General features: G+C 42.0%; 1 protein-coding gene across 2 annotated transcripts in view; it reads left to right on the plus strand.

The window, feature by feature from the left end:
- Positions 1-25,969, plus strand: part of LOC145403813 (motile sperm domain-containing protein 1) — a 109,412-nt gene that overhangs the window by 37,430 nt on the left and 46,013 nt on the right. For both annotated transcript variants that reach the window (XM_080275492.1, XM_080275493.1), the window contains exon 4: positions 9,567-9,723. In XM_080275492.1, coding sequence (XP_080131618.1) covers positions 9,567-9,723 — 157 coding nt within the window. The remainder of the gene's footprint in view (positions 1-9,566; positions 9,724-25,969) is intronic.

Raw genomic sequence — 25,969 nt, forward strand, 5'->3', positions numbered from 1 at the left:
AAACCTTATAGCTCTTCTGTATAACTGTTCAGAAATAGAACAACACCTATAAATACTATAACAAGCATGATAAAATGTCATTGTACTGTACACTGTATGCACACTGTACACCCAACTCCTGGAGGCAGAGTTAGGTAGGGCGAGGAATGTTAACAAGGCAGACAGGAGGAGGATAAGTAGACCTACCCAAGTGTGAGGGGAGAGAGATGACAGAAATAAAACAGAAGACTTTAGGGAGAGTATATTGACCAGAGAGTGGCAGGAGAATTTGTTGATAAATCCCATGTGGTTGGTTGCAGGACAATCATAAACACAGGGATGACTACAGAGGTGCAGAACTCCATCATAAACAGAGCTGTATCTTGACAACATGTCTGTTATAAGGCATTCGGGTAAGCGAGCAGCAGCCCTTGCCGGGGGAAGGGAGGGGGTAACGTGTTTTGCAACCAGATACTATACACAAGGAGAAAACAGTGTGAAATGTATGCATATTTAATACTGAGCATGAGGAGGAAACAAGAGTCTGGGATATGCAGGTTACAAGTTAGAGAGAAACTTGAAAGCCATGTGCAGTAAGGTAAACTCCAGGATAGGAGAGACTGCCAAATTTGGCAACATCAAAAACAGTGCTTTGGTGGTGAGACTCATGGCACTGAATTTAGTCTTCCAGCTTACAGTACAGTGCAGTTTATTGAATATTGAGCTTGAAATTATAAAAGAATAGGTCTTAAAAGTAAGAGATTAGAACAAAATGAAACCATCTGTAATGAACCAGAAATCCAAGTTATGTGTAATGTTGCCAAGAATTGTGTTTGGGTGATTAGACAAATGGTTCAGATTTTGATTTTTAGGCTTCCCAGGGAATTTTATTAATTCAACCATTTGCTGTAATGGATCATGTTGTGTGCCAGATAATGCGCCAACGGAGAGTTTACTGATATAAAACCTGAGGTTAGGTTAGGATTGATAAGGTAGGTCACTTTTCCATTGGGGTTATTATTCCATCAGACTGACCTTTTTGAACTACACAGGTTAGATACCTTCTATTGCTTTCATGAAATTTTTCATTATGGAAAACCATTCTTAAGCTAAGTGAAATAAGATAGCCATCCATCCGTCATCCAATCATGTTTTGCATCATGAGGAGTGTAGGAGCCTGGGACTAGGCAAGTTGGTCCTGATATTTAAGACGAGAGTGACCAACCTCACTCATCCGGGTGGCATTACGTGAGCAGTAAACCCCAACCACCCCTTGAATATAAACCCAGTTCAATCCATTTGGAGCACATTAATTACCCACTAAACCACCAGGCACCATAATTTGGTTATATGGTTGCCACCCAGCATAGTAAATGGTTTCCTGGTGTACAGCAAACCACTTGGCTTGTCACTTAATGTAGAGTCACCTGTAGACAGAAGGAAGAGGAAAGAATGATGGAAAGAAAGATGGAAGATTAAGTGTAAAGTCACCTACAGGCAGAAGAGAGAGGAAAGAATGAAAGAAAGAAAGACAGAAGAGGAAGGAAGGAAAGGAGAGTGGAAAGGGCAGTCACCCAAGAACAGCACTGCATCGAGTGAGTTCTTGGGATAGCAACAATAGAATTTAGACATACTCGTTGGAAGGGCTAGAAGTTACCGGAAAATACAATGCCCATATTTAATATCTGAATTCTACACCCCCCTTTCATCAGCTGGAAATAAGATGATGATTATGATGAAACTGATAACAACATCTGTTTGCCCTGAGTTGTTTAGGGTCTATCTATCTATCTATTGCCAGACGCCTCAATCCCGTTTGGGGTGGCCACAAACAAATCGCCTCCAAGTCGCCCTGTCCCCCGCCATTTCACTCCCCTGCTCCCAGCTCACACCCCCCTCTCTCATATACCTCTCCACCCCATCCCTCCATCTCATCCTCGGCCTCCCCCTCCCTCTTTCCCCCTCCACCTCACTCACATACACTCTCTTCGTCAGTCTTTCACCCTCCATCCTCTCCACATGGCCAAACCACCTCAGTGTGTTCCTCATAACGCTTCCTATCACATCCACATCAACACCACAACGCTCCTTTATATCCTCATTCGTCAGCCTGTCTCTCCATGTGACTCCACAGGCTCCTCTTAAATAACTCATTTCCACTGCTCTCACTCTTGACTTGTGTCCTTCCAACAACGTCCAAGCTTCACTTCCGTACGTTAGAGTTGGTATCACAATACTGTCATGTAGTAACTTTTTCACTTCCATGCTCACTTCCCTGTTTCTTATCACTGCATTCAAGGAACCAGCAACCTTTCTTCCCTGCTGTACCCTTTCAAGGACTTCACCCTCCAAACCTCCATCCTTACTCATCACACTACCCAAGTACTTAAACGTACTCACGCTTTCCAATTCCTCACCATCCAACCTCGCTGTACATTCACTGACTTCACCTCTCTCAAAGACCATCACTTTACTCTTCCCTACATTCACCTTTAGATTCCGTTTCTTACACACTCTCCCAAACTCATCCACCAAGCCTTGCAGCTCTCCTTCGTCTTCACTCAACAACACAGTATCATCTGCAAACAACAGTACAGGGAGTTTCCAAACACTATCCTCTCTCACCATGGCCACTCCAACATCCACTACCCTACCTTGTACCTCTTTTATTACCCCATCCATGTACAGATTGAACAACCATGGAGACATGACACATCCCTGTTTCAACCCAACCTTCAAAGAGAAAAATTCACTTAGATCACCATCCACACGCACTGCAGCCTTCGCACCATCGTACATACTCTTCACAGCATTCAACAACTTTCCATCTACTCCATATATTCTTAATACTTTCCACAATCCTTGTCTATCCACCCTGTCATATGCTTTCTCCAAATCCATGAATGCTGCATACAACTTCTTTCCCTTCTCTAGAAACTTTTCCACTAAAGATCTGAGAATGAATATCTGATCTACACAACCTCTTCCCTTCCTAAAGCCTCCGTGTTCTTCTCCAACTAATTTCTCTGTTCTTTCTCTAACTCTGTCAATAAGTATCCTACCATACACTTTTCCTATTATACTAAGAAGACAAATGCCCCTATGGTTACCACACACTTCTTTTTCCCCTTTTCCTTTGTACAAGGGAATAATTATACCTGACTTCCAATCCTCTGGGACTCTACCTTCCTCCCAGGCCAATCTGCACATCTTCCACATCCATTCTACTACTATCTCTCCCCCATGCTTCAGCATTTCACCACACACTCCATCAATTCCTGGGGCTTTCCCCGATTTAACTTTCTTCATTGCTTCCACAACTTCTATCCTACTGATTTCTTCCTGTCTTCTCAACTCCCTCCTTCTCCCAGCCATTCCCCAGCCACTTATACTCGCATTACTTCCATCCTCTACGTTCAACAATTCCTTAAAGTGTTCTCTCCATCTGCTCACTTTTTCTCCCTTCTCCACTAGTAATCTACCATTTTTATCTTTCACTCCCCTGCTAACTTCACGTCCACCCTGTCTTATTCTTTTCACCTCTCTCCAGAACATTTTCTTACAGTCCCTCCACTTTACACTCAAATTTCTTCCAAATTCCTCATCCACTCTCTTCTTACTCTCTCTTACTAATCTTTTCACCTCTCTCTTCCTTTCTACATATAACTCTCTCTTCCGCCTCTCAACCTCTTCCACGCCCCTATTTCTCATCCATTCATTGTATGCTTTCTTCTTTTGAGCCACAGCCTGTTTCACCTCTTCATTCCACCACGCTGTTCCTTGCACCCCCCTCCGTCTTCTCTTCCTTCCACACACCACATCACATGCTGCATATATTTCTTCTGTAAATATTCTACACACACCTGATTATGATAATTACTGGTATGAAGGAACTGATGATAACATCAACTCTTTGTCACCTGTGGTATTGGAGTGTGATGATTTTGATGAAACTTATAATAACATGCCCTCTGTCCCCAGTAGTATAGGAATGTGATTCTGAATAATCTCATAATAAGAGTCCCTCTTTGTCCCCCATAGTGTAGGAGTGTGATGATGATAAATAAACTAATATAGGTACTCCTCAAGTCAATTTGTGATTTTTGGAGATACGTTAAAACTAATTTCAACATTAAAAATACTGTATACAATACGTATTCTGCCTGAAGGGTGGTGGAGTGACTATTGTTGACTGGTTAGTAAGATTGTTGAATGTGTGCTTTGTGAAAGGTATGGTACCAATTGACTGGGCAAGTGCTTGTGTGGTCCTGTTGTATAAAGGCAAGGTTGATAAGTATGAATGTACTAGCTTTAGGGGTATAAGTCTGTTGAGTGTTGTAGGTAAGGTTTATGGTAGAGTGTTAATTATGAGAGTTAGAGAGGGTACAGAGGGAGTGATTGGTGATGAGCAGTGTGGCTTTAGGAGAGGGAGGGGATGCGTGGATCAGGTGTTTGTTGTGAGACAAGTGTGTGAAAAGTATTTAGCGAAAGGCAGGGATGTGTTTTGGGCTTTCATGGATTTAGAGAAAGCGTGGTGGTAGGTGGTGGCGACCATCATCCACTCACTTGATGTAGTGCTGCCTACTTCTTCCGTAGCCTTTATCATTCTTTTTCTGTGCCTGCCCTCCTCTCTTCCTATTTCTCCCATCTTTCCTGTCACTACTTAATGCTTTTCTTTCCATTACAGGTGGCTTTACATTGAGTGACAAGCCAAATGGTTTCCTGTAAGCCAAGAAACCATTTACAACGCTGGGTGGTAACCATATAACCAAACCATACGTGCTCCCTACGTGTCAAGTGGGTTTGTGGAGGGTTAGTTCCCCTTCCTGTAAAACAAGTAACTCAGAGTCAAATGGCCACCCCGTACGGGATTATGGCGTCTGGCAATAGATAGATAGATAGATAGTATGATAGAATTGATAGGGAGGCTTTGTGGACTGTTTCAAGATTGTATAGACTTGATGGTAGGTTACAAAAAGGGGTGAAAAGTTTTTATATAAATAGTAGAGCATGTGTAAGAGTGGGAAATGCTGTGAGTGATTGGTTTCCCGTGAGAGTGGGGCTGTGACAGGGATGTGTGATGTCGCCTTGGTTGTTTAATATTTACATGGATGGTGTTGTAAGGGAGGTGAATGCAAGAGTTTTAGCTGGAGGTCTGAGTCTGGTGAATGTTGATGGTGGAGAGTGGAATCTGAAGCAGCTGCTGTTTGCAGATGATACTGCACTGGTGGCTGATTCAGAGGAGAGATTGAGACAGTTGGTAGAGGAGTTTGGAAGGGTTTGTTAAAGGAGGAAATTGAAAGTAAATGAGAATAAGAGTAAAGTGATGAAGTGTACGAGGTTGGTAGATGGTAGGGGGATGAATATAATTTTGAATGGCGAGTTGCTTGAGGAGGTAGAGTGTTTTAAATATTTAGAGTCACATGGTGCTGTGGATGGAAGAATAGATGCAGAAGTGAAGTTTAGAGTAAATGAAGTAGGAAAGGTGCTGGGAGGAATGAAAAAAGTGTTTAGATGTCGTTCGCTTAAAATGGATGTAAAGAGAAGGCTGTATGAGGGTGTTGTGGTACCGACTGCGTTATATGGGGCTGAAACATGGAATATGGGTGTAGCAGAGAGGAAAAGTTTGAATGTAATGGAGATGAGGTGTCTGAGGAGTATGTGTGGAGTGACGGGTATAGATCAAGTGCGAAATGATGAAGTGTGAAGGAGAACTGGAGTTGTTCGGGAGATGGCTGGTAGAGTTGAGCAGAGGGTGTTGCGATGGTTTGGATATATGGAGAGAATGGATAATGAGCGATTGGTGAAAAAGATAACTAGATCTGATGTGAGAGGTGTAAGGCTGAGAGGAAGACCATGAATAGGATGGATGCACAGTGTGAAGAGAGCGCTGGATGCGAGAGGGATGTCTGTTGAGCAAGGAAGAGTGGCTGTGTGTAACAGAAATAAATGGAGAGAAATTGTGAATGAATAAGTGATGACGCAGCCCTGAGGGGATATTCTCCCGCATTTGGTCTGATCAACTAGTCAGGTCAGGTATGGGTAAGGGGATGGGTCTGTTATGATGTGGCAGGGGTAAACCAGCTCTGCTGTCAGGCCCTGCTGCGGATGTTACTGTTTGCATTGCGCAGTTGACCCTTGTGCGGTGTGGTGCGGTGAGGATCTGTCCGTTCTCCCCTTTGGGGCTAAAATGGGAATGAATGTGTATGAATGGATGCGTAAATGGGGGGGGTGTCGTCCTTTCTCGGCTACCTTTCTTTCCTTGGGGGAAGCAGCCTAGATATATAGATAGATAGATAGACCATTTTAAAATGGACGCCAAGTACAAGTGCAACAGCTGTAGGCATGTTACCATGATGATGCACTAATCCACTGATGGTGTCAGCGAGGGTGACAGACAGTGTAAGAATTGTTGGCTGCCAGTTTCTTCCACTTCACATATTTTTTTACTTTCGTGCATAAATAAAGTAAAATCTTTGAGAGTATGTTTCCTTATGTCTGCCACACAAAAATAGTGATTACTGAATAGTTATTGAGTGTTGGTTAAAGATATGCAACTCCAGGATTGAATACGGACTTAGGCCTACATAAAAATTCAACTTAGAATAGAGCTTCAGGAACCAATTAATTACACAAGTTGAGGAGTACCTGTAATGACATCCCTCTTTATGTTCCATAGAATACAATTACAATGGTACTGCTGATACTACAGTTGACCCCTGCTATTCACTGGGGTTACGTACCAGACCGCCCCCTCCCCCGCAAATAGGTGAAACCCACGAATAATCTGTACCTTCAGGAGAAATCACTGGTTTCACTGTTTTGAATATTCCCACTACTATGGAGGACCCACTATGAAACCAGTAATGCAGATTATCACACATTAATACATCCTAAAAAGACAGTACAGGATGATATACAAGCTTTTCTGGGTACAGTTACTGTACGCTCCCATGTGATGGTGTAATGCACCATGCTCTCGTTCACACCAAATTATTGCCCAACATTCTTGAACAACTGCCCCTCATGCACCACCTTCAGCAGTTTCACTGTATCTTCCAGTGACATCACTTTCTTCTGCTGCTTAGGCTTCGTAGCAGCAGATGCACCATGAGCAGCATACTTAGGACCCATTTTTCACAGGGATAAAGAATGAAGTTGATCAACGAAGACATGATAACAAGCAGAACATACGCGGATGCACAACCCTTGAGGTGAACTGAGAGGGAATGAGCATGGTGGCCTGTGATGGATGCGATGAAATTCCAAATCAGTGGTCATTTACCAAATTGGCACCTTTACTTGGAAAGAGTGAGAGCAGTGGAAATGAGTTATTTGAGAGGAGCCTGTGGAGTCACATGGAGAGACACTGACAAATGAGGATGTGAAGGAGCATTGTGGTATGGATGTGGATGTGATAGGAAGCGTTAGGAGGAACACATGGAGGTGGTTTGGCCATGTGGAGAGAATGGAGAGTGAGAGACTGATGAGGAGAGTGTATGTGAGTGAGGTCGAGGGGGAGAGAGGGAGGGGAAGGCCAAGGATGAGATGGAGGGATGGAGTGGAGAAGTATTGTATATGAGAGAGGAAGGTGTGAGCTGGGAGCAGGGCAGTGAAATGGTGGGGGACAGGGTGACGTGGAGGCGATTTGTTTATGGCCACCCTGTATAAGGGATTGAGGCGTCTGGCAGTAGATAGATAGATAGATTATAATTTTTATTGCTATATAGGTTCATACACACCTAGTTAACTTAAATCTGGTAAAATATTTGTTTAATTTCTATCTGTCTATCTATTGCCAGACGCCATAATCCCGCAAGGGGTGGTCTTTTGACTTTGAGTTATTTGTTTTACGGGGAGGGGCACTAACCCCCCACCAACCCACTTGGTGACTTGTCAGGAGAACGTATGGTTTGGTTATATCATTACCACCTAGCGTTGTAAATGGTTTCTTGGCTTACAGGAAACCATTTCACTTGTCACTCAATGTAAAGCCACCTGTAAAGGAAGGAAAAGCAATAAGAAGTGACAGGAAAGATGGAAGAAATAGGAAGGGAGGAGGGTGGGCACAGAAAAAGAATGATAAAGGCTAAGGAAGGAGTAGGCAGCACTACATCAAGTGAGTGGATGATGGTCACCACTGCCTACCACTTTAAACTGGAAATATAAAATCAGGATTCAGAGGAAGTTTATGAAAACGTAAGTATTTTGCCTCTAGCTTGACAATGTGACAGATTTGTTTTGAATGAATATTGATTTGCAATGCAAATTCATCTATTTTTCCTGTAAATCATTATTTATGCAAAACAGAAGTCTGTCAAGGCATGTTGATGATGTGAAGGGGAAATATCTGCTTGGTTTAGTGCATTTTAGCACTGGAAATTGATTTTTTATTAATAGCTTAATCTTCTGTCTTTCTTTCCTTCATTCTTTCCACTTCCTTCAGCCTGTGGGTGACTCTACACTGAGTGACAAGCCAAATGGTTTCCTGTGCACCAGGAAACCATTTACTATGCTGGGTGGTAACCATATAACCAAATTTTGGCGCCTGATGGTTTAGTGGGTAATTATTGCGCTCCAATCAGATTGAGCCGGTGAAGGTTTATATCCAAGGGGTGGGTTGATTGCTCATGTAATGCCACTCGGGGATGAGTGAGGCTGGTCACTCTCATCTTAAATGTCGGGACCAACTGCCTAGTCCCGGGCTCCTACGCTCCTCATGGGGCAATGTAGGATTGGATGATGGATGGATGGATAGTTATATTAAGCACAAATTTTGACCAGATTTAAGATAATTTGGTGTGTATGAGCCTATATGGTAATAAAAGTTGTTATACTTTCCAATGAAAAGTGCCAATGTCGTGCTGGGTTAATAATTTGTCGCATTGACATGTGTTTGGGTCCCCTTTTTGAACAGCCAATAGGATAAAGAGAAAGAAGACGTGGAGGCAGATAATAATGGGTACTACCCTTGGAGCCAGTGACTAGCAAGCTCTCATTGCAAGAAAAGACTGGGAGATTTGTGTTGTGAAATACTGAGTGCTGTAGAATGTTGATGCCTTGTGCAGAACGCCACATACCTATACAGGGTAACTACACAGTTTAAGTGTATTTGACAATGTTTCTCACAGAAAACCTGCAAAAAAATTACTTTTGGACCACTAGGAATAGATGCTGTTGTAGGAAAGCAGGAAATCTCTTCCTGTGAATTTTAAATATAATTTCACAGAAAAATCCTCTAATATATATAGCAGCCGTGGCTCAGTGGGTTAGAGCGCTCCGCTCTGACCGAAGGGTCGGCGGATGGAATCCACCCAAGGGTCATTGGTAGACATCAGGAAGGGCATCCGGTCATAAAATGCTACACGCTTCAGTCCAAAAGTCCTCTACCCAGGGGCAACGCCTTAGCCCTTCGGGGATACCTGGCTTAAAGCCAAATTATAATTATTTTTATTTATTATATGCGAACCTGCCAATGGCAGACCCTGCGAATAATGAGAGTAGACTTAAAGACATTCCCTCTTTGTCCCTCTCATTATATGACTAAGATAACAAAATGCTGTAACATACCCTTCATTTCCCTGCAGTCATCTGGGCGTAAGGACCTGACAGCTACCCTGGTGGAGGGTGTGCCTGAGGTGCATACAAGCAGCAGTGACTCTGATAAGTTTGAGTCCGTCCATGCCACACCCTCTCGTCCCGGTGCACCACCACCTCGTACACAACCCTTTGCTGCATACCAGGGTAAGTGCTGTAGCACATTTATTTTCACATGACTTATTTAACTCCTCAGTATTATGATATCTTTTTATCTTCTCCATACCCAACCCTTCATCACCTTCTAGGGTAAGTGGAAGTCAGTAGAGTACCATTAATCTTATAGGCCTTGACCACCTAATGGCAACTCTCCATGCTGCTCAGTCTCTGGCAGTCTCCCTGTTCAGTCCTTTACCCCTTTGGTCGCACTCCGTGACCTCATCCTAGGTCATATTTTTTGGTCTACCTCTTGCAGTCTTACCCTGAAGTTCATGCACCTCACCTTCCACATCCATTTGCCACCTTCCATCCTCTCGGCATGCCCAGACCATCTCAATCTACCTCAACTTATCACAACAATAACACATTCAAGTCCCGTCCTTCCTCTAAATATTATTCTTCAGCCAAAATCCTCATCCCTCTGGGCCTCGCATTCAAAGACTCTCTGCACATCCATCTAGTCATTACAATTTCTGTATGTTTGAGCCTGTGAATATCCTCTTCCTCTTCTGCCCAGGTTTCACTGCCATACAGCATTACACTCCTAAAACTTTCCACGGAAGTCGAACCCTTAAACCTTTAACCGCTGGCTTGATTTGCTTCTTCTTGAGGCACCTGCGGGCATATTCGCCCTCCGACAGACTTTCTAAAAATATTTGCCAAAAATCAGTTATTAGTCCTAGAATATTAAAATCACATATGCTTATGGCACATACCTTCAGCTTTCTCCTGGGGTGTTTGTTGAGCCTTCGTCGAGTACCATAGAACTTGTGGAGACCTCTGAAGTTGGGTAACGAAGTCTCCACTTTACACATCCCGACAACCCGTAATATGATTACCACAGCCTGATATTATCACTAGAAACACTATTCTATGATTCTCAAATAGTTTGGAATCCATATTCCAAAAAAAAAAAAACACTGTGAAAGCAATGAAAATTACGAGGGCATATGACCTTCCCACTTGCATTAGTTCGCCGCTGGTGTTGTCATTTATTATTCATAAAAACACTCACAGTTTACATTTCTATTACTATATTACACTTATATATATCTATAGTCTTTATCCATAAGTTTCTTTCAGTAATAGTAGTTTATTGTCACTGTAGGGATTCAATTTCTTTCAGTAAAATACGTAGCATTCACTTTCTCGTCCTGTATACTAGCATTGAGAGTGAATGTCACTTTCACCTTCACTCTCATAACTCACAGTATTCATACATGCTAGAGTGAAACTTTCATTTTCATTACTCCCGGTATATATACTCGTATTCTTATAATACTACTCATTTACATTTCTATTTACGATCTCTATTTTATTTACATTATTTACATTTCTAGTTTATTTACACTGTTTTATGCACTGTCACTTTAAGTAAGTTATAAAACTATTTTCCACTGTTCACTTATATTTACATTCATTGCTTTACTTGCTGTTTACACATTATTTACAATTCCACTTGCACTGTTTTACTCAACAGAAAGATCGTAGTCACTCTCTTTCAATTGTCAGCCCTTTACCTCTTTCCACATGAGGTTTAGTAGGGGGTAAAGGTCACAGGGCCCTTTGCATGGGGCTAAAAAGTGGCCGAAGTTAGCAGGAGCAAACAGACGGACCTTCACCTTGGAAGATGACAGTGAACTGATAGAGGTGGGCTGGGGTGACCTACCTAGGGAAATGCATTACTGCCAACATCAGCCTCTTGACAGCTGCTAATATATAGCAGTGAAATGATTGGCAGGAAATCTAGACAATACATTATAAATTAGGTAGTTCCAGGTGAATGTAAATATCACTTAGGCTTCTCCCTTCCCTCCTTATATATATTTTTAGTACGAGAATAGATTATACGGCACATTTCAAGGGGAAATAAACAGCGAAAATTAGCGAACGAGTGCATGTGAGGTGTTGTCAGGTGATAATTAGCCAATTCCAGGTGTATGGCACTCTCACTTACCTTATTTCTTTTTGGTATATATTACTTGGTATAAGAATAGGGCATAGAGCTTATTTCAATGGATGAAATCAGTGGAAAATTCCAGGGAAGATTTACTTAGTGTAGCACAGCCGGTCAGGCGAGAGGAGAGGGTAATGGAGGGAAGGTAGGGAGGGGAGTCAAGAACGGGGAGAAATGGCTAAATTGTCAACAGTGGATGGGAGTACAGATGAGATTAGGAGTTGGACATTGGCAGTACTGATAGATGATACAAGCTACCACTTGAAAGCCTGGGGGAATTCAAAATAACACAGAATCGCAAAAGTGACACCCCGCGGTATGATCCCTTGCTCCCAAGCATCACGAAAGTGACGCCCCGCGGTTAAGGGGTTAAAGCAGAGGGAGAACCCTCTCAGTGTTAGGAGAGGTAACAGCTCCCAGAACTTTCTCCTAGCCACAGAGCTGGCTCCAGCTCCACCTCTAGCACATAACATGTCCCCTAAATAACAAAATCCTCCAAACACTTGAGACACCACAGCAAGGTCAATCCTTTCACACTTGACAGTCCCTTCATGGTTTCACCATTCCACCCTACACACAAAATCAGGATTATAAAATACATTAAATTTTTCAACAGGTGCAGTGATGTCTGTTTTGTAGTACAAAATGTCATTGTGCAATTTTTTTTTTCTATTTTGCAATTAAGTTCATGATAATATCGTATAGTATATATATAGGTAAAATACCGTAAAACACCGTAACTTCGGACAGCACCCAAATTTCGGACATTTTGCGAAAAAATGTAATAATTGAAGTTTACTGGGAAAGAGTGCGATATTTGCAAAAAATAATGATATGGGTAGGTATGGTAATCTTAAAGCTTATTACGTATAAGTCCTATTAAACTAGCTTGAATATGTGTGAGTGGAAAAAAGTTTATGAATCAAATGGAAAAAAATCAACAATTTCTAACCCTGCAAAACTTTGTTCACACAGAACAAACAGTTTCATTTGTAAGAACATGATTAGTACGATTATATGTGGAAAAGTGTTGTAAGTACTGGGCAGTAAACTGTTTTAAAATATATACATGCATAATCTTGCTATGACTGTTTTAATGAATATCTCTGTATTTTTCAGAAAAAAATCCTAAATTCGGACAGACAAATTACTGGAAAAATACAGACTATAGGTGTGTGTGTGTGTGTGTGTGTGTGTGTTTTACAAGCACAGGCCTATTAGGAAAGTGTGTGTGTGTGTGTGTGTGTGTGTGTGTGTGTGTGTGTGTGTGTGTGTGTGTGTGTGTTTTATAAGCACAGGCCTATTAGGAAAGTGTGTGTGTGTGTGTGTGTGTGTGTGTGTGTGTGTGTGTGTGTGTGTGTGGGGTGTGTTTGTATGTATGTATGTATCTATGTATGTGTGTGTGTTTAAGACCAAAGTGTGTAGCTCGTTAATACATTCCATAGTGCTGTCATAACATGTGCCTGTGTGTGCATGTGTGTTGATTTGTGTGCATGTTAGTGGGTGTGTGGGTGTCATCAGAACCAGTAAGAAGTGTTTAACATCATATTATGTTATTTAATTATGCATTTGTTGAGTCAGTGAGGTATCTACTTGATAATTACGTGAAGTTTTGTTTAGGAAAAAGAGATCAGTTCCCCTTACAGTTTGGAATGTATGCAATGCATTTTTATATATTTTTTTCGTCTGAAAAAGTTTCTGAAGAGTTCTTAGTTATATTTATGGCCAGAATACCTCTCTACAATGTGATATGATGCATCTTAATGTGATCTCAAATTATGAGCTCAAAAAAGAAGATACTTTTGGATATTTCTCTTTATATTTGTATAACTTGGGCCATGAGTGCACAATATTTTTTTTGAGATTTTTTTAAAAACTTTTAAAGTGTCTGAAGTTTGGCCAGTGTGTCCAGAGACAGGTGCTATTAAACTTTCTCATGTTTAAAGGGCAAATACTTGGATGTCTGAAGTTTGGAAGAGCTGTCCGAAGTTAGGAAATTTGTTCCTAACTTCTGACACTTGAAAATGAAAAATAAACACACGAGTTTAGCGTGGCTAATTTTTTTTATTATATGGACTCAGTAGGTACTGTCCCTGGCTACCACAGGACACCAACAGGGATAAAACTGCACCATTTTACACAGAGTTATTCATTAGAACACATGAAAAGTGTCCGAAGTTAGTGTGTTTTACGGTACCCATTAAACATCCATTGTTACCTGTTGAGCTGATCAGCAGGTTTCCCCTAGTTTACAGTAACAGTTATATGGAAAAGCTTGTGATAATTTTTTAACACATTACCACCATGTAATGAGGATTATTGTGTAGGGCTGTATATTCATCTGTCCTAATGATTCTTGAACTTTATTGGCCCCGATACACCAGGTTCAGTTCCAAGCCACCCCTCTTAATATTGTTACTTCTCCCACATTCAGTTTCCTCTAAAAAGAAACAAGAGCTTAATGGGTATGGATGCCAGTGATTTGCAGTTACCATACACTTTTAAGATCTCCTTCTTGGATACCCCCAAGAACACATTTGGATACCCCCTGGGGATACTGAGGCACTACTTTATGAATGCTTGATCTGTCCCCAACCATGAAATCAGTGTCAGAATTAGTACAAAGAAAACAAAACTGGAAGGCCTTTGTCCCTACACTGATCTCTTGGTTACCGCAGTTTTTGTTATCACTGCAAGTGAAAATTTACACTCCTGCCATTATTGCGCATTTTTCGGGTAAAAACATTGTTACTGCGCACTTGAGCTGGTTTCTGCTGACAATGATGATGCAGTATGCGTGCTTTCTGATGGCTCTGAAGGATTCAAACCAGACACAACTCAGGGAGTTAATTTCAGGTGGTGGAGACCTCTGTCTTTCCTCCCACTAGCCTCAGAACCCCATACCTCAAGCACATATCATGTCTCTCTGTGGTATGTTTTTTTTTTCTCATTGTGACCTTTTCATCACTTCCTATGAACCCAACTATATCTATGTGTGTTTCTGATACTTGCCATAGCAGTATGAATGTATTTAGTGGGTATAAATTGCTATTAAATGGAAGATTTGGTTTATGAATGGGGTGCCAGGTACTAATTAGGATAAATCCCAAAAGTTCTGTGCATATGTTATCGCACAGTCACACTCTAGGCTTGATACCAATAATGCATAATAACCAAGGGATTGCACACTTTATCAATTCACAGACACCTGTCAGCTGTACAAAATTCTTAACAGTATCACTTAATTATAAACCTCAACTTCCAAGACCCACATGGCCTTCACCTCCAACACCCAAAACACCCCAGTGTACAAGGAACAAGCAACCATACCCATAGACCACTACAGAAACATGTCACCAAACACTGACATGCACTGAGTCGGGAAAAACAGTCCTCTCAGCATAGGGAGTCCTTTCCACTTGATTATATTACTACCAAAGAGTATAGAGAAAGATAAGAGGGAACAGTCGCACGAGTCTCTGTGGAAAAAGTATAACTCCTGGAACGGTGACGCTGCCCGACGGAGGGCGCGGAAATTGTGATAGCAATTGTTTGTGCTGGCTGACACCACACCAGTATATAAGGCAAATGTTAGCACTTATGTGGGTTGTAACAATATCTTAAGCTCCATTATAGCCTATATACATAAAATGATGCACTAATTAGGGAATCTCACTAACTACTCTGCAGGAAAAAATTAGTAAATAAATACAAATGAGAGTGACGCTCGTCACTGACAGCTCATACCTCACGACTTGACACACTGGCCTCTGACTGTGGTTTACATCTTCATTTAAAACTCCTGGCACTAAATCAAGCGTCATTCAAAAGGCTGAAACTTGGGGAGGAAATAATCAGATGTATCAGGCCAATCTATTAAGAAATTGAAACTCTCCACTGCAAATAAGTAATGACAGTATTGTATCTGGAGCAGCATTTGTAAGATTTTAAGAAAATATCTGTTCTGTCTGCATGTACAGGTATGAATGCAGTCAAAGGGAGCATATTTATGTACCCCAGTTTTACATCCTAACTTAACCTAACCTACCCTATTCTTCTAACCTAACTTTTTAACCTAACCTATCCTAAACTAACCTAACTTAGCCTATCCTTGGCAGCATAGGTATGACCCCCAGAGAGAGAGAATGATAAAGAAGAGGGAGAAAGGGAGGGTTACCACTAAATTACTAGAAACGAAAAATATAATAATGATGAATATATACCGGTAGTTGAAGATTATCTCTTGGTTCAAATTACTCTGTTAAATACTTCAGCCTCTCCATATGTTAAATTAACAATCATGAGATAATGATAATGTCAACGTCATTATTAATCAAAGCACTTTTGCTACATTTATGAGGGATTATTGTACCAACAATGTACTTTTTTACAACAGAAAAAAATAACTGCAACTTTTTGGAGGGGAGGGTGTAATGCCAAACCTTGTAAATGTATATACAGGGTTGGTGGCTATAAACCAATGGTTTAAACCAAGCTTTTTTTTTTTTTTTTTTTTCAAAATTCTCTCTCTCTCTCTCTCTCTCTCTGTCTCTCTTACAACTAAATTTTAAAAATGTTCAGTTGCAAAAGTAAAAGAGGTCTTCCACGCAGATGAGACAAGTGTAGCTAACTGATAAAAGTTGATAAAAGCATGTGAGAGAAATGTAGCTGGCTGATATAAAACTGGCTGAAAAAAGCATGTGAGAAATGTAGCTGGCTGATATAAGCATGTGAGACAAATGTAGCTGGCTGATAAAAAGCTGGCTAATAAAAGCATGTGAGACAAATGTAGCTGGCTGATAAAAAGCTGGCTAATAAAAGCATGTGAGACAAATGTAGCTGGCTGATAAAAGCATGTGAGACAAATATTGTTGACTGACAAAAGCTGATATAAACATATGAAACAAGTGTAGCTGCCTGATAAAAGCTTGCTTTTGGACTAAATCAGGAACCACATTTTCACATTTTTATGTCCGAGTTCATCAACTGGTTGTCTTCCACAAAAAACACAACTTCTAAGCAGAGACTTGGATGTTCTTCCCAGCTCTGCCCTCCTCTCCTTGACCTCTAAGTTAACAACACTCAGTAACCATAGTAGTCTATAGATAAAACACTGAGAAATTACATAGCATGAGCAACATAAAAGGAGCCTGATACCCTAGAACAACGCTCAGTAACACTTGTAGTGTCTAGATAAATCACAGTGAATAAGATACCAAAGCAACAATGAGAGAATAACTAACCAGATCAACATTTCTGATACTTTCATCAGCGTGAACTTAGTTTAGATAAGATGTGATTGTCAGTATATCACTCACCTTTCCTTGTCCCTTGGGAATCGAAAAAAAAGATAATCCCGGTCTTTTTTGCCTAGAATTTCTGCTGTTAATAGCACTGACCTGACTGCCCGGCATGATGTTTACATTCTCCAGCTCTGTTTCTGTGCCTGTTGGTTGGGGCGCCACTGTCACCCAGAGTTACACGGGGATGGTGCGAATGTCCCCTCTTATCTTTCTCTATACTCTTTGATACTACCCCTTTCACTCCAGAACTGACACATACAGGTAATATTATCAAGAAAACAAAGAATTTGACAAGCATAGAGCTGGGTGACAGCAGTTTGCACCAGAAACATTTAGGACAGCAACGTATCCAGGTTCCTTACAAACATCAGTAACTACTCGTGCACATACTGTTGCATTCTCAGTATTTAGAAATATGGAACACTAATCAATATACTTACCCTGGCAACAGCTGATGAGTGTGTGGGAGAGTGCCCGAGATCAAGGAGGGATTTTGTCTCACTGGGGACACTGGTCGCAATTGATAAGCCATGCTGCCATGGTGGCTGGGGATCAGGAGCAGTACAGACTTCTTTCTCGATGAGCAGAAGTTTGCTGAGTAGGAACAAGGAGAGATATGCTAGGAGGAAATCGCTGAGGAGGTACAAGGCCGCTCATGCAAATGACCTTTGACCTGCTTACCGAGCCCCTGAAGAAGCTTCACTCTGACTTGCCTCTCAGGCTAACTCTGTGTGGATAGCAGATAGATGTCCTAGGTCAGGGATGAGTGAGTGTAGGACTCACTGGACTGACTACATTGAGCAGCTGTATGTAGCTGAACCTCCCAGCGGAGAGCTTCCATCGTCCGTGGTGTACAGTCATTGACTGCTTTCCCATTAACTGATACCATGCCTAGCTAGAGGAAATCGAGAAGACAGTGGATAAGTTGATAAGTGGTAGAGCAGCTGGTGCTTGTGACATCCCAGTAGAAGTGATCAAAGCTGAAGATGAAGTCATGATCAGGACGTTGCATGCAGTCATAGATGTTGTCTGGCAGACAGGTATCATTCATCCTGATTGGACTAGGGGTTTGGTCACCCCTATCTGTAGCAATTATTGTGGTATTACATTGCTTAGTGTGCCAGGCAAGTTTCTTACACACATTCTCTTGATGCATATCGGGGACCATTTGCTAAAGCTTTCTGGATTCACACCCAAGAAGGCTACAGTTCTCCGTATCCTAGGTCTTCAAGTTTTCATGGAACACAGCTTTGAGTATCGACAAGGTCAGCTTGCAGTCAGTGTGGATCTCAAGAAGGGATTTGACTCAGTAAATTGGGAGGTACTCTAAGAACTCCTGCAATTCCATGGGATCCTTGCGGAGATAATCCAACTGATTTCTGGCCTGTATTCAAACAGTGAGAGTGCTGTCAAGTGTAGAAGGAGTAACATCTAACTTCTTCCAAGTAAATACTGGAGTATGTTCAAGGGTGTCCTTTGCTGCCACACCTTTCAGCACATGCGTGGATTGGGTATTTGGCCGAATTGTGAGTTGAAGTCACCAAGGAGTATCAGTTGGCATTTTCAGGGTTACTGACTTCGACTTTGCTGATGATGCAGTTACCTTAGCGGTGTTGAAGATACTACTTTGCCTTCGAGGAATTTTATACAGATGCAAAGCCATTGGAATTAAAGGTCTCTTGGGATAAGTCCAAGGTACAGGCATTTGATGCCTTGTTGAATGAAGCATTTCAGTTTGTCTGTGCATGAAGTGAGAGTGTATGTCTTGGAGAAATTTACTTATCTTGGTAGTGTGGTCCATAATAATGACAGGTGAGATGATGAGGATATAAAGGAGCGTTGTGGTGTTGATGTGGATGTGATAGGAAGCGTTATGAGGAACACACTGAGGTGGTTTGGCCATGTGGAGAGGATGGAGGGTGAAAGACTGACGAAGAGAGTGTATGTGAGTGAGGTGGAGGGGAAAAGAGGGAGAGGGAGGCCGAGGATGAGATGGAGGGATGGGGTGGAGAGGTATATGAGAGAGGGGGGTGTGAGTTGGGAGCAGGGGAGTGAAATGGCGGGGGACAGGGCGACTTGGAGGCGATTTGTTTGTGGCCACCCCAAACGGGATTGAGGCGTCTGGCAATAGATAGATAGATAGAGATGATGAGATTTCTCATTGCATTGGTTTGGCCTATGGTGTTGTGAATTCACTTTACACTGGCATTTGGCATTAATGTTATGTGTATAGAAGGGCAAAAATTCACATCTTCAAAGCACTGATGCCCCCTGTCCTACTCTGTGGCTGTGAGACATAGACACTAAACTGTGGCTTGAAGCAACATATTTGTTTCTTTGGTAGTAAGTGCCTTCACAAGAGAATTATGGGATGTTGCCGGTGCAGCTGGGTGCATAACGAGTGACTACTCCATGAGACTGAATCAAGGCTTATTGCCCACATAATTTAACTTCAGTGGCAACTTCGATTACATGGATTCATGGCCTGTTTTCCTGTGGTTCCTGCCCACAGGGTAATCTCTGAGAGAGTTAACCCGGGGTGGAGGAGACCATGGTGATGGCCACGGAACTCATGGCTGGAACAGGTTCACTGTTCCTGTTGAGAGATACTTAAAGCCTCTTCTATTTCTGAGGATCCATTTCAGGTCGTAGATCACATCACAGATTCACAGTCAGATGATGTTCTATTTGGACCATTGAATCCGGATTCTGGGATCTGTCGGCTATGACTCGGTAGAATAATTATGTGATCTGGTGTGAATCCACCTTTTGAGTAGGATTGAGTTGGATCATAAACAATCAGTCTCTTAGCTCTCTGTCTTGGAAATATTAACAAGTCTCTCACACAGAGCGTAAGTATAGAGTCCTGTCCCGCTATCTATCTCTCTGTCTCTCTCTTTCTCAAATTGCCAAGCCCTTCTCACTGTGACCTGTCTCTTCTAAGGCCTGTCTCCTTCTAAGCTTTCTTTCCTAAATTCTGGTGAAACAGGAGACGTATCACGTGTGTTCCTCGTGGATGGAAAGTTTAAGAAGCCTGTGTGTGAGTATGTGTGTATATGTGTGTGTATGGTTACAAGGTCTTTGTTCACGAGAGGACTGCTGACAGCTAACTGCATCATCTCCTTACTGGCTGCTGTCGTCAGCTTTCCTCAGTGTAACTTGCAAACTCATTTCCTTTTCCCAGGCTCGCAGAGGGCTGTCTATCTATCTATTTATTTATCTGTCTATTATGATTTGTAATTATAATATGTAGTCCTGACATCTGCTCGGCCGCGCGAAAATGGCGTACCACCGACAGTTAATCTATCTATCTATCTATATACCTAGGCTGCTTCCCCCAAGGAAAGGGAGGTAGCCGAGACAGGACGACTCACTCTCCATTTACTCATCCATTCAAACACATTCATTCGCATCTTAGCCCCGAAGGGGAGAACGGACAGATCCTCACCACACCACACCGCACAAGGGTCAACTGGGCAATGCAATCAGTGACATCCGCAGCAGGGCCCGACAGCAGAACTGGTTTACCCCTGCCACATCATAACAGACCCATCCCCTTACCCGCACCTGACCTGACTAGCTGATCAGACCAAATGCGGGAGAATATCCCCTCAGGGCTGCGTCATCACTTATTCATTCACAATTTCTCTCCATTTATTTCTGTCACGCACAGCCACTCTTCCTTGCTCAACAGACATCCCTCTCGCATCCAGCGCTCTCTTCACACTGTCCATCCATCCTATTCGTGGTCTTCCTCTCAGCCTTACACCTCTCACATCAGATCTAGTTATCTTTTTCACCAATCGCTCATTATCCATTCTCTCCATATGCCCAAACCATTGCAACACCCTCTGCTCAACTCTGCCAGCCATCTCCCGAACAACTCCAGTTCTCCTTCGCACTTCATCATTTCGCACCCGATCCATACGCGTCACTCCACACATACTCCTCAGACATCTCATCTCCATTACATTCAAACTTTTCCTCTCTGCTACACCCATATTCCATGTTTCAGCCCCATATAATGCAGTCGGTACCACAACACCCTCATACAGCCTTCTCTTTACATCCATTCTAAGCGAACGACATTTAAACACTTTTTTCATTCCTCCCAGCACCTTTCCTACTTCATTTATTCTAAACTTCACTTCTGCATCTATTCTTCCATCCACAGCAACATGTGACCCTAGATATTTAAAACAATCTACCTCCTCAAGCAACTCACCATTCAAAACTATATTCATCCCCCTACCATCTATCAACCTCGTACACTTCATCACTTTACTCTTATTCTCATTTACTTTCAATTTCCTCCTTTCACACACCCTTCCAAACTCCTCTACCAACTGTCTCAATCTCTCCTCTGAATCAGTCACCAGTGCAGTATCATCTGCAAACAGCAACTGCTTCAGATTCCACTCTCCTCCATCAACATTTACCAGACTCAGACCACCTAAAACTCTTGCATTCACCTCCCTTACAACACCATCCATGTAAATATTAAACAACCAAGGAGACTTCTCACATGCCTGTAGCAGCCCCACTCTCACTGAAAACAACTAACTCACAGCATTTCCCACTATTACACACTATCTAATATTTTCATAAAAACTTTTCACCCCTTTTAGTAACCTACCATCAAGTCCATACAATCTTAAAACAGTCCACAAAGCCTCCCTATCAATTCTATCATACGCTTTCTCCAAATCCATAAATGCCCAAAACACATCCTTGCCTTTCACTAAATACTTTTCACACACTTGTCTCACAGCAAACACCTGATCAACGCATCCCCTCCCTCTCCTAAAGCCACACTGCTCATCACTAATCACTCCCTCTGTACCCTCTCTAACTCTCATAATTAACACTCTACCATACACCTTACCTACAACACTCAACAGACTTATACCCCTAAAGCTAGTACATTCATACTTATCACCCTTGCCTTTATACAACGGGACCACACAAGCACTTGCCCAGTCAATTGGCACCATACCTTTCTCAAAGCACACATTCAACAATCTTACTAACCAGTCAACAATAGTCACTCCACCACCCTTCAGGCATTCCACAGCACACCCATCCATACCTGCAGCTTTCCCTGTTTTCATCTCCTTTACTGCCTTCTCCACTTCCTCCTTCGTGATCAAAGAATCATTCAACTCTCCCAACACATTTATTCCTTGCACCCTTCCATCCGCCACAATCTCAGCCACCCTTTCCTCCTCTACATTTAACAATCTTTCAAAATACTCTGCCCATCTCTTCCTTACTGCATCCATCTCAATTAACATCCTTCCATCCTCTGATTTTACTCGTTCTCTCTTCCCAGACTCTCCCTTTCGCACCCTTTTCACCTCCTTCCAAAACATTTTCTTATTCTGCTGAAAATTCTCTGTCAGCCGCCTACCCCACCTCTCATCTGCTGCCACTTTAGCATCACGCACAGCCCTTCTCGCTCTATTCCTCTTCTCCTTATACCTTTCATATGACATCTCATCCTTCCTCTGCAGCCACACTTCATATGCACGTCTCTTCTCAGCCACAGCCATACTTACTTCCTCGCACCACCATTCACTTCCTTTTCTTACACCACCACCCACACGTCTCACACCACACACCTCTTCTGCATGCCCCACCACAGCACTCTTAAACAACTGCCATTCCTCCTCCACGCTGCCATTTTCCCGATCTTTCACTGCGTTCCACTCATCTTTCAATTTCTCCTGATACTCTATCTTTTTCTCTCTTTTTACCCAACTCACTCACTTTCAAAACCTCCCTGCCACACCTAACCCTCCTAGCTCTCATCCATCTCTTACCTACTCTTAACTTTCCCTCCACCAGGTAGTGGTCAGACATACCTCCACCCTCCCCTCTCAGAACTCTCACATCCAACAATCTTCCTATTACATTCCTAGACACAACCACATAGTCCATCAAGGCTCTATCAACAACCCTTCCACCCTCCTGTCTCACCCATGTATACTTATAAATATCTTTCTTCTCAAACAGCGTATTCCCAATCACCATCTCTCGCTCAACACACATCGCTATCATTCGTTCCCCATTTTCATTTCTTCCAGGCACACCATGCATACCAACTACACCTTCAACTGCTACATTTCCCACTCTAGCATTCAGATCTCCCATCATTACCACATTCACATTCGCTTCAAAACTCTGCAGACACTCATCAACATCATTCCAGAAAGACTCCCTCTCTTGTTCATCCCTTTCACTACCAGGCCCATATGCACTCACAAACACCCACAACTCACGTTCAAATTTCGCTTTCACCCACATCAGTCTCGATGACACCTCCTTCCATTCAATCACACATTGCTGAACTTCCGGACTCACTAACAAGGCCACACCTTCTCTTGCCCTTCCTCTATCAACACCTGACAATCTTCCATTCACACTTCCAAACATAGATTCCCCCTTCCCTTTCATCTTCGTTTCACTCAAAGCTAACACATGCAACTTTCTTCTCACAAACATTCTCCCAATCTCCTCCCTTTTAGCCTCAATCGTACTACATCCACGCACATTCATAGACCCAATCTTCAGGGTACGGGGATAACTCCATCCCCCATCCCTTTCTCTGGCCTGTCTCTTTTTAGGAACTACAAAACAGAGGAGGGGGTCCCTAGTCCCCTCACCCCGCCCCTTTTAGTCGCCTTTTACGACACGCAGGGAATACGGTGGCAGTATTCTTCCTAACACAACCTGGCCGCAGAGTAGTAGTACCACCCCATAGTGCGGCCAAGTTGTGTCCCCCCCCGCCACAGGGGGGGGACACAACTTAAACAAGTTGTATACATATTGGAATAAATGCATTAAAGTAAATTATTTAACTGTAATACAGTATGTACTTGGGTTATTATAGTGAAATGCATACATGCAGGAATAAAAAATAGTTTAAAATGAAGATTATGGTAAGAGTTATTAATATTTCATTTAAAGATAATGGTACTGGTCTGCCATATATGGGTCATTCTTCTTTGTATTTTTATATATATATATATATATATATATATATATATATATATATATATATGTATATATATATATATATATATATATATATATATATATATATATATATATATAATTAATACTATATACAAAATATATACACTTCATTCAGGGTGGATAACTGTGATGTTAACTCTCCCCCCACTAAATAATGACTCCAAATTAGCAATTCTTGCATGCATTCTGTGCATTGCGAACAGCAGTACTGCAACTACAATGCAGACGATTATAAAGACAGTAGGTGCTGGGCTATACACATAATATGGGTTGAACATACTCAAATCTTCCCAGGGCTTCATTGTTTCATTGATCAGCTGCATAGTTTCAAACTTAGGTGAAGTCAGCTTAATACTTATGCTCATGTTTAAGTTCATATCAGGCAGTGGGTGGAAATGTTTGTGTGTATGATTGAGAATGGCGTAGTGATTGATGGTGGATTAAGTGGACATGGATGGTGTAAATACCGCACAGTAGTCTGGTGCTATGTATAATCCTGATGCTGATGTATGAGATGGTGGTATATCTGGACAGACTATGTAAACTGATGTGTTATGAGGGAAATAAAAAAACTGTGAGTGTCCAATGCGTTGATGGTGTACAAGTTTATCTGGAGCAAAAGTGAAGTTGCAGTGATGATGAATATTGTCATTTCTGATGATAGCCATTTCACAAGGGACTGTATCAGTAGGCTGAAACGTGAAAATGTACGCAGGACAAAGATGAACAGCATGTAAGGATGTGCGGCACTTTCGTTCAATCGTTGACTCACTTGCGAAAGTGACAGTGTCCCGTCTCTTGGAGACCATGATGAGTTCGGTGTCTGTGTTGATGTTGATGATGACCAAAGTGTTGTTATTTTTATAGGGGAAGGGGTGTATTTGGTATACTGTGAACAGGTCTTCAGTGATGAATGGTACATGAACTACCACTGATGTTGGTGTTAGTGTTGCTTCTAAATACGGGTGATATTGCATAAATTCCCTACTGCGGAACAACGGCTTCAATTTATGTTTATGTATGCCTTGACTAACTATCTGATGTAGCTCATGAACTGGGAGTAAGTCATTTGTGATCTTGCCATCACCAGCATTCGAAATTCCTTGCATAAGTGCCCTGAAACGATCTCTAGTGTTCTCTAATTGTAGTAGAATCGTGTCAATATGTTCTGTGATGATGGAGAAGTGCTGGAAATGAGTAACGTTTCCCTCTAATTCATTTATTTTATCTACACTCTCGAGAGCTACGTTTTCTGCTTGTTTCAGATTTTTCACAATTGTCTTCATTGCTGAGTTCTGTCCTGTGATGAATTTATCTTTGTATGTTAGTACCTGAGCTATCTTATTAAATTTGTTGTTTATTTCTTTAAGGTCATCCTCTGTAGCCAATCCAAAGATGTTCCCAAGAACTGCGCCGCCCAGGTCGAACAAACCGCGCTTTTGGCGAGTACGTGTGATGTTGTTCCTGTCGCTCAGTACCTCCGTTCCATAAGATGGGAGATCTTGGAACATGACGAGCATAGTTGACTTCGCCTGTTCTAGTTTCCATTTTGCTAACTTCACCATTTCATTCACTTCCTTGGTGTTATGTGCTTGTGAAACATAATTTCCTATCATGAAGTCCAGAGTTCGCATCGGCGTCGCAAGTCTTTCTAGATAAGTAGGTAAGTCATACAAGTAATCTAGACTTATTTCAGTACTCATGACGTCCTTAACGATTGTAGTCGTGGCCGTTGGAGCTATGAGGCATCCTTGTCGTACTATATGTTTGGGGTCTAGGTGCGCATATCCTCTTACTATGTAGAGGAGAATCCATAGCATAAGTCCCTTCATCGTAACCTACCGAAAAAAAAATCTATTAATTTCCTATAATGCTGTGGTCGATGATAGTGATGATGTGCGTTACGGTTGATTGTTATTTCATTTATAGAAGGAGT

The sequence above is a fragment of the Coenobita brevimanus genome, chromosome 61 (assembly GCF_032717465.1).
Source record: "Coenobita brevimanus isolate Jiangsu-jjx chromosome 61, ASM3271746v2, whole genome shotgun sequence".
NCBI classification, from domain to species: Eukaryota; Metazoa; Arthropoda; class Malacostraca; order Decapoda; family Coenobitidae; genus Coenobita; species Coenobita brevimanus.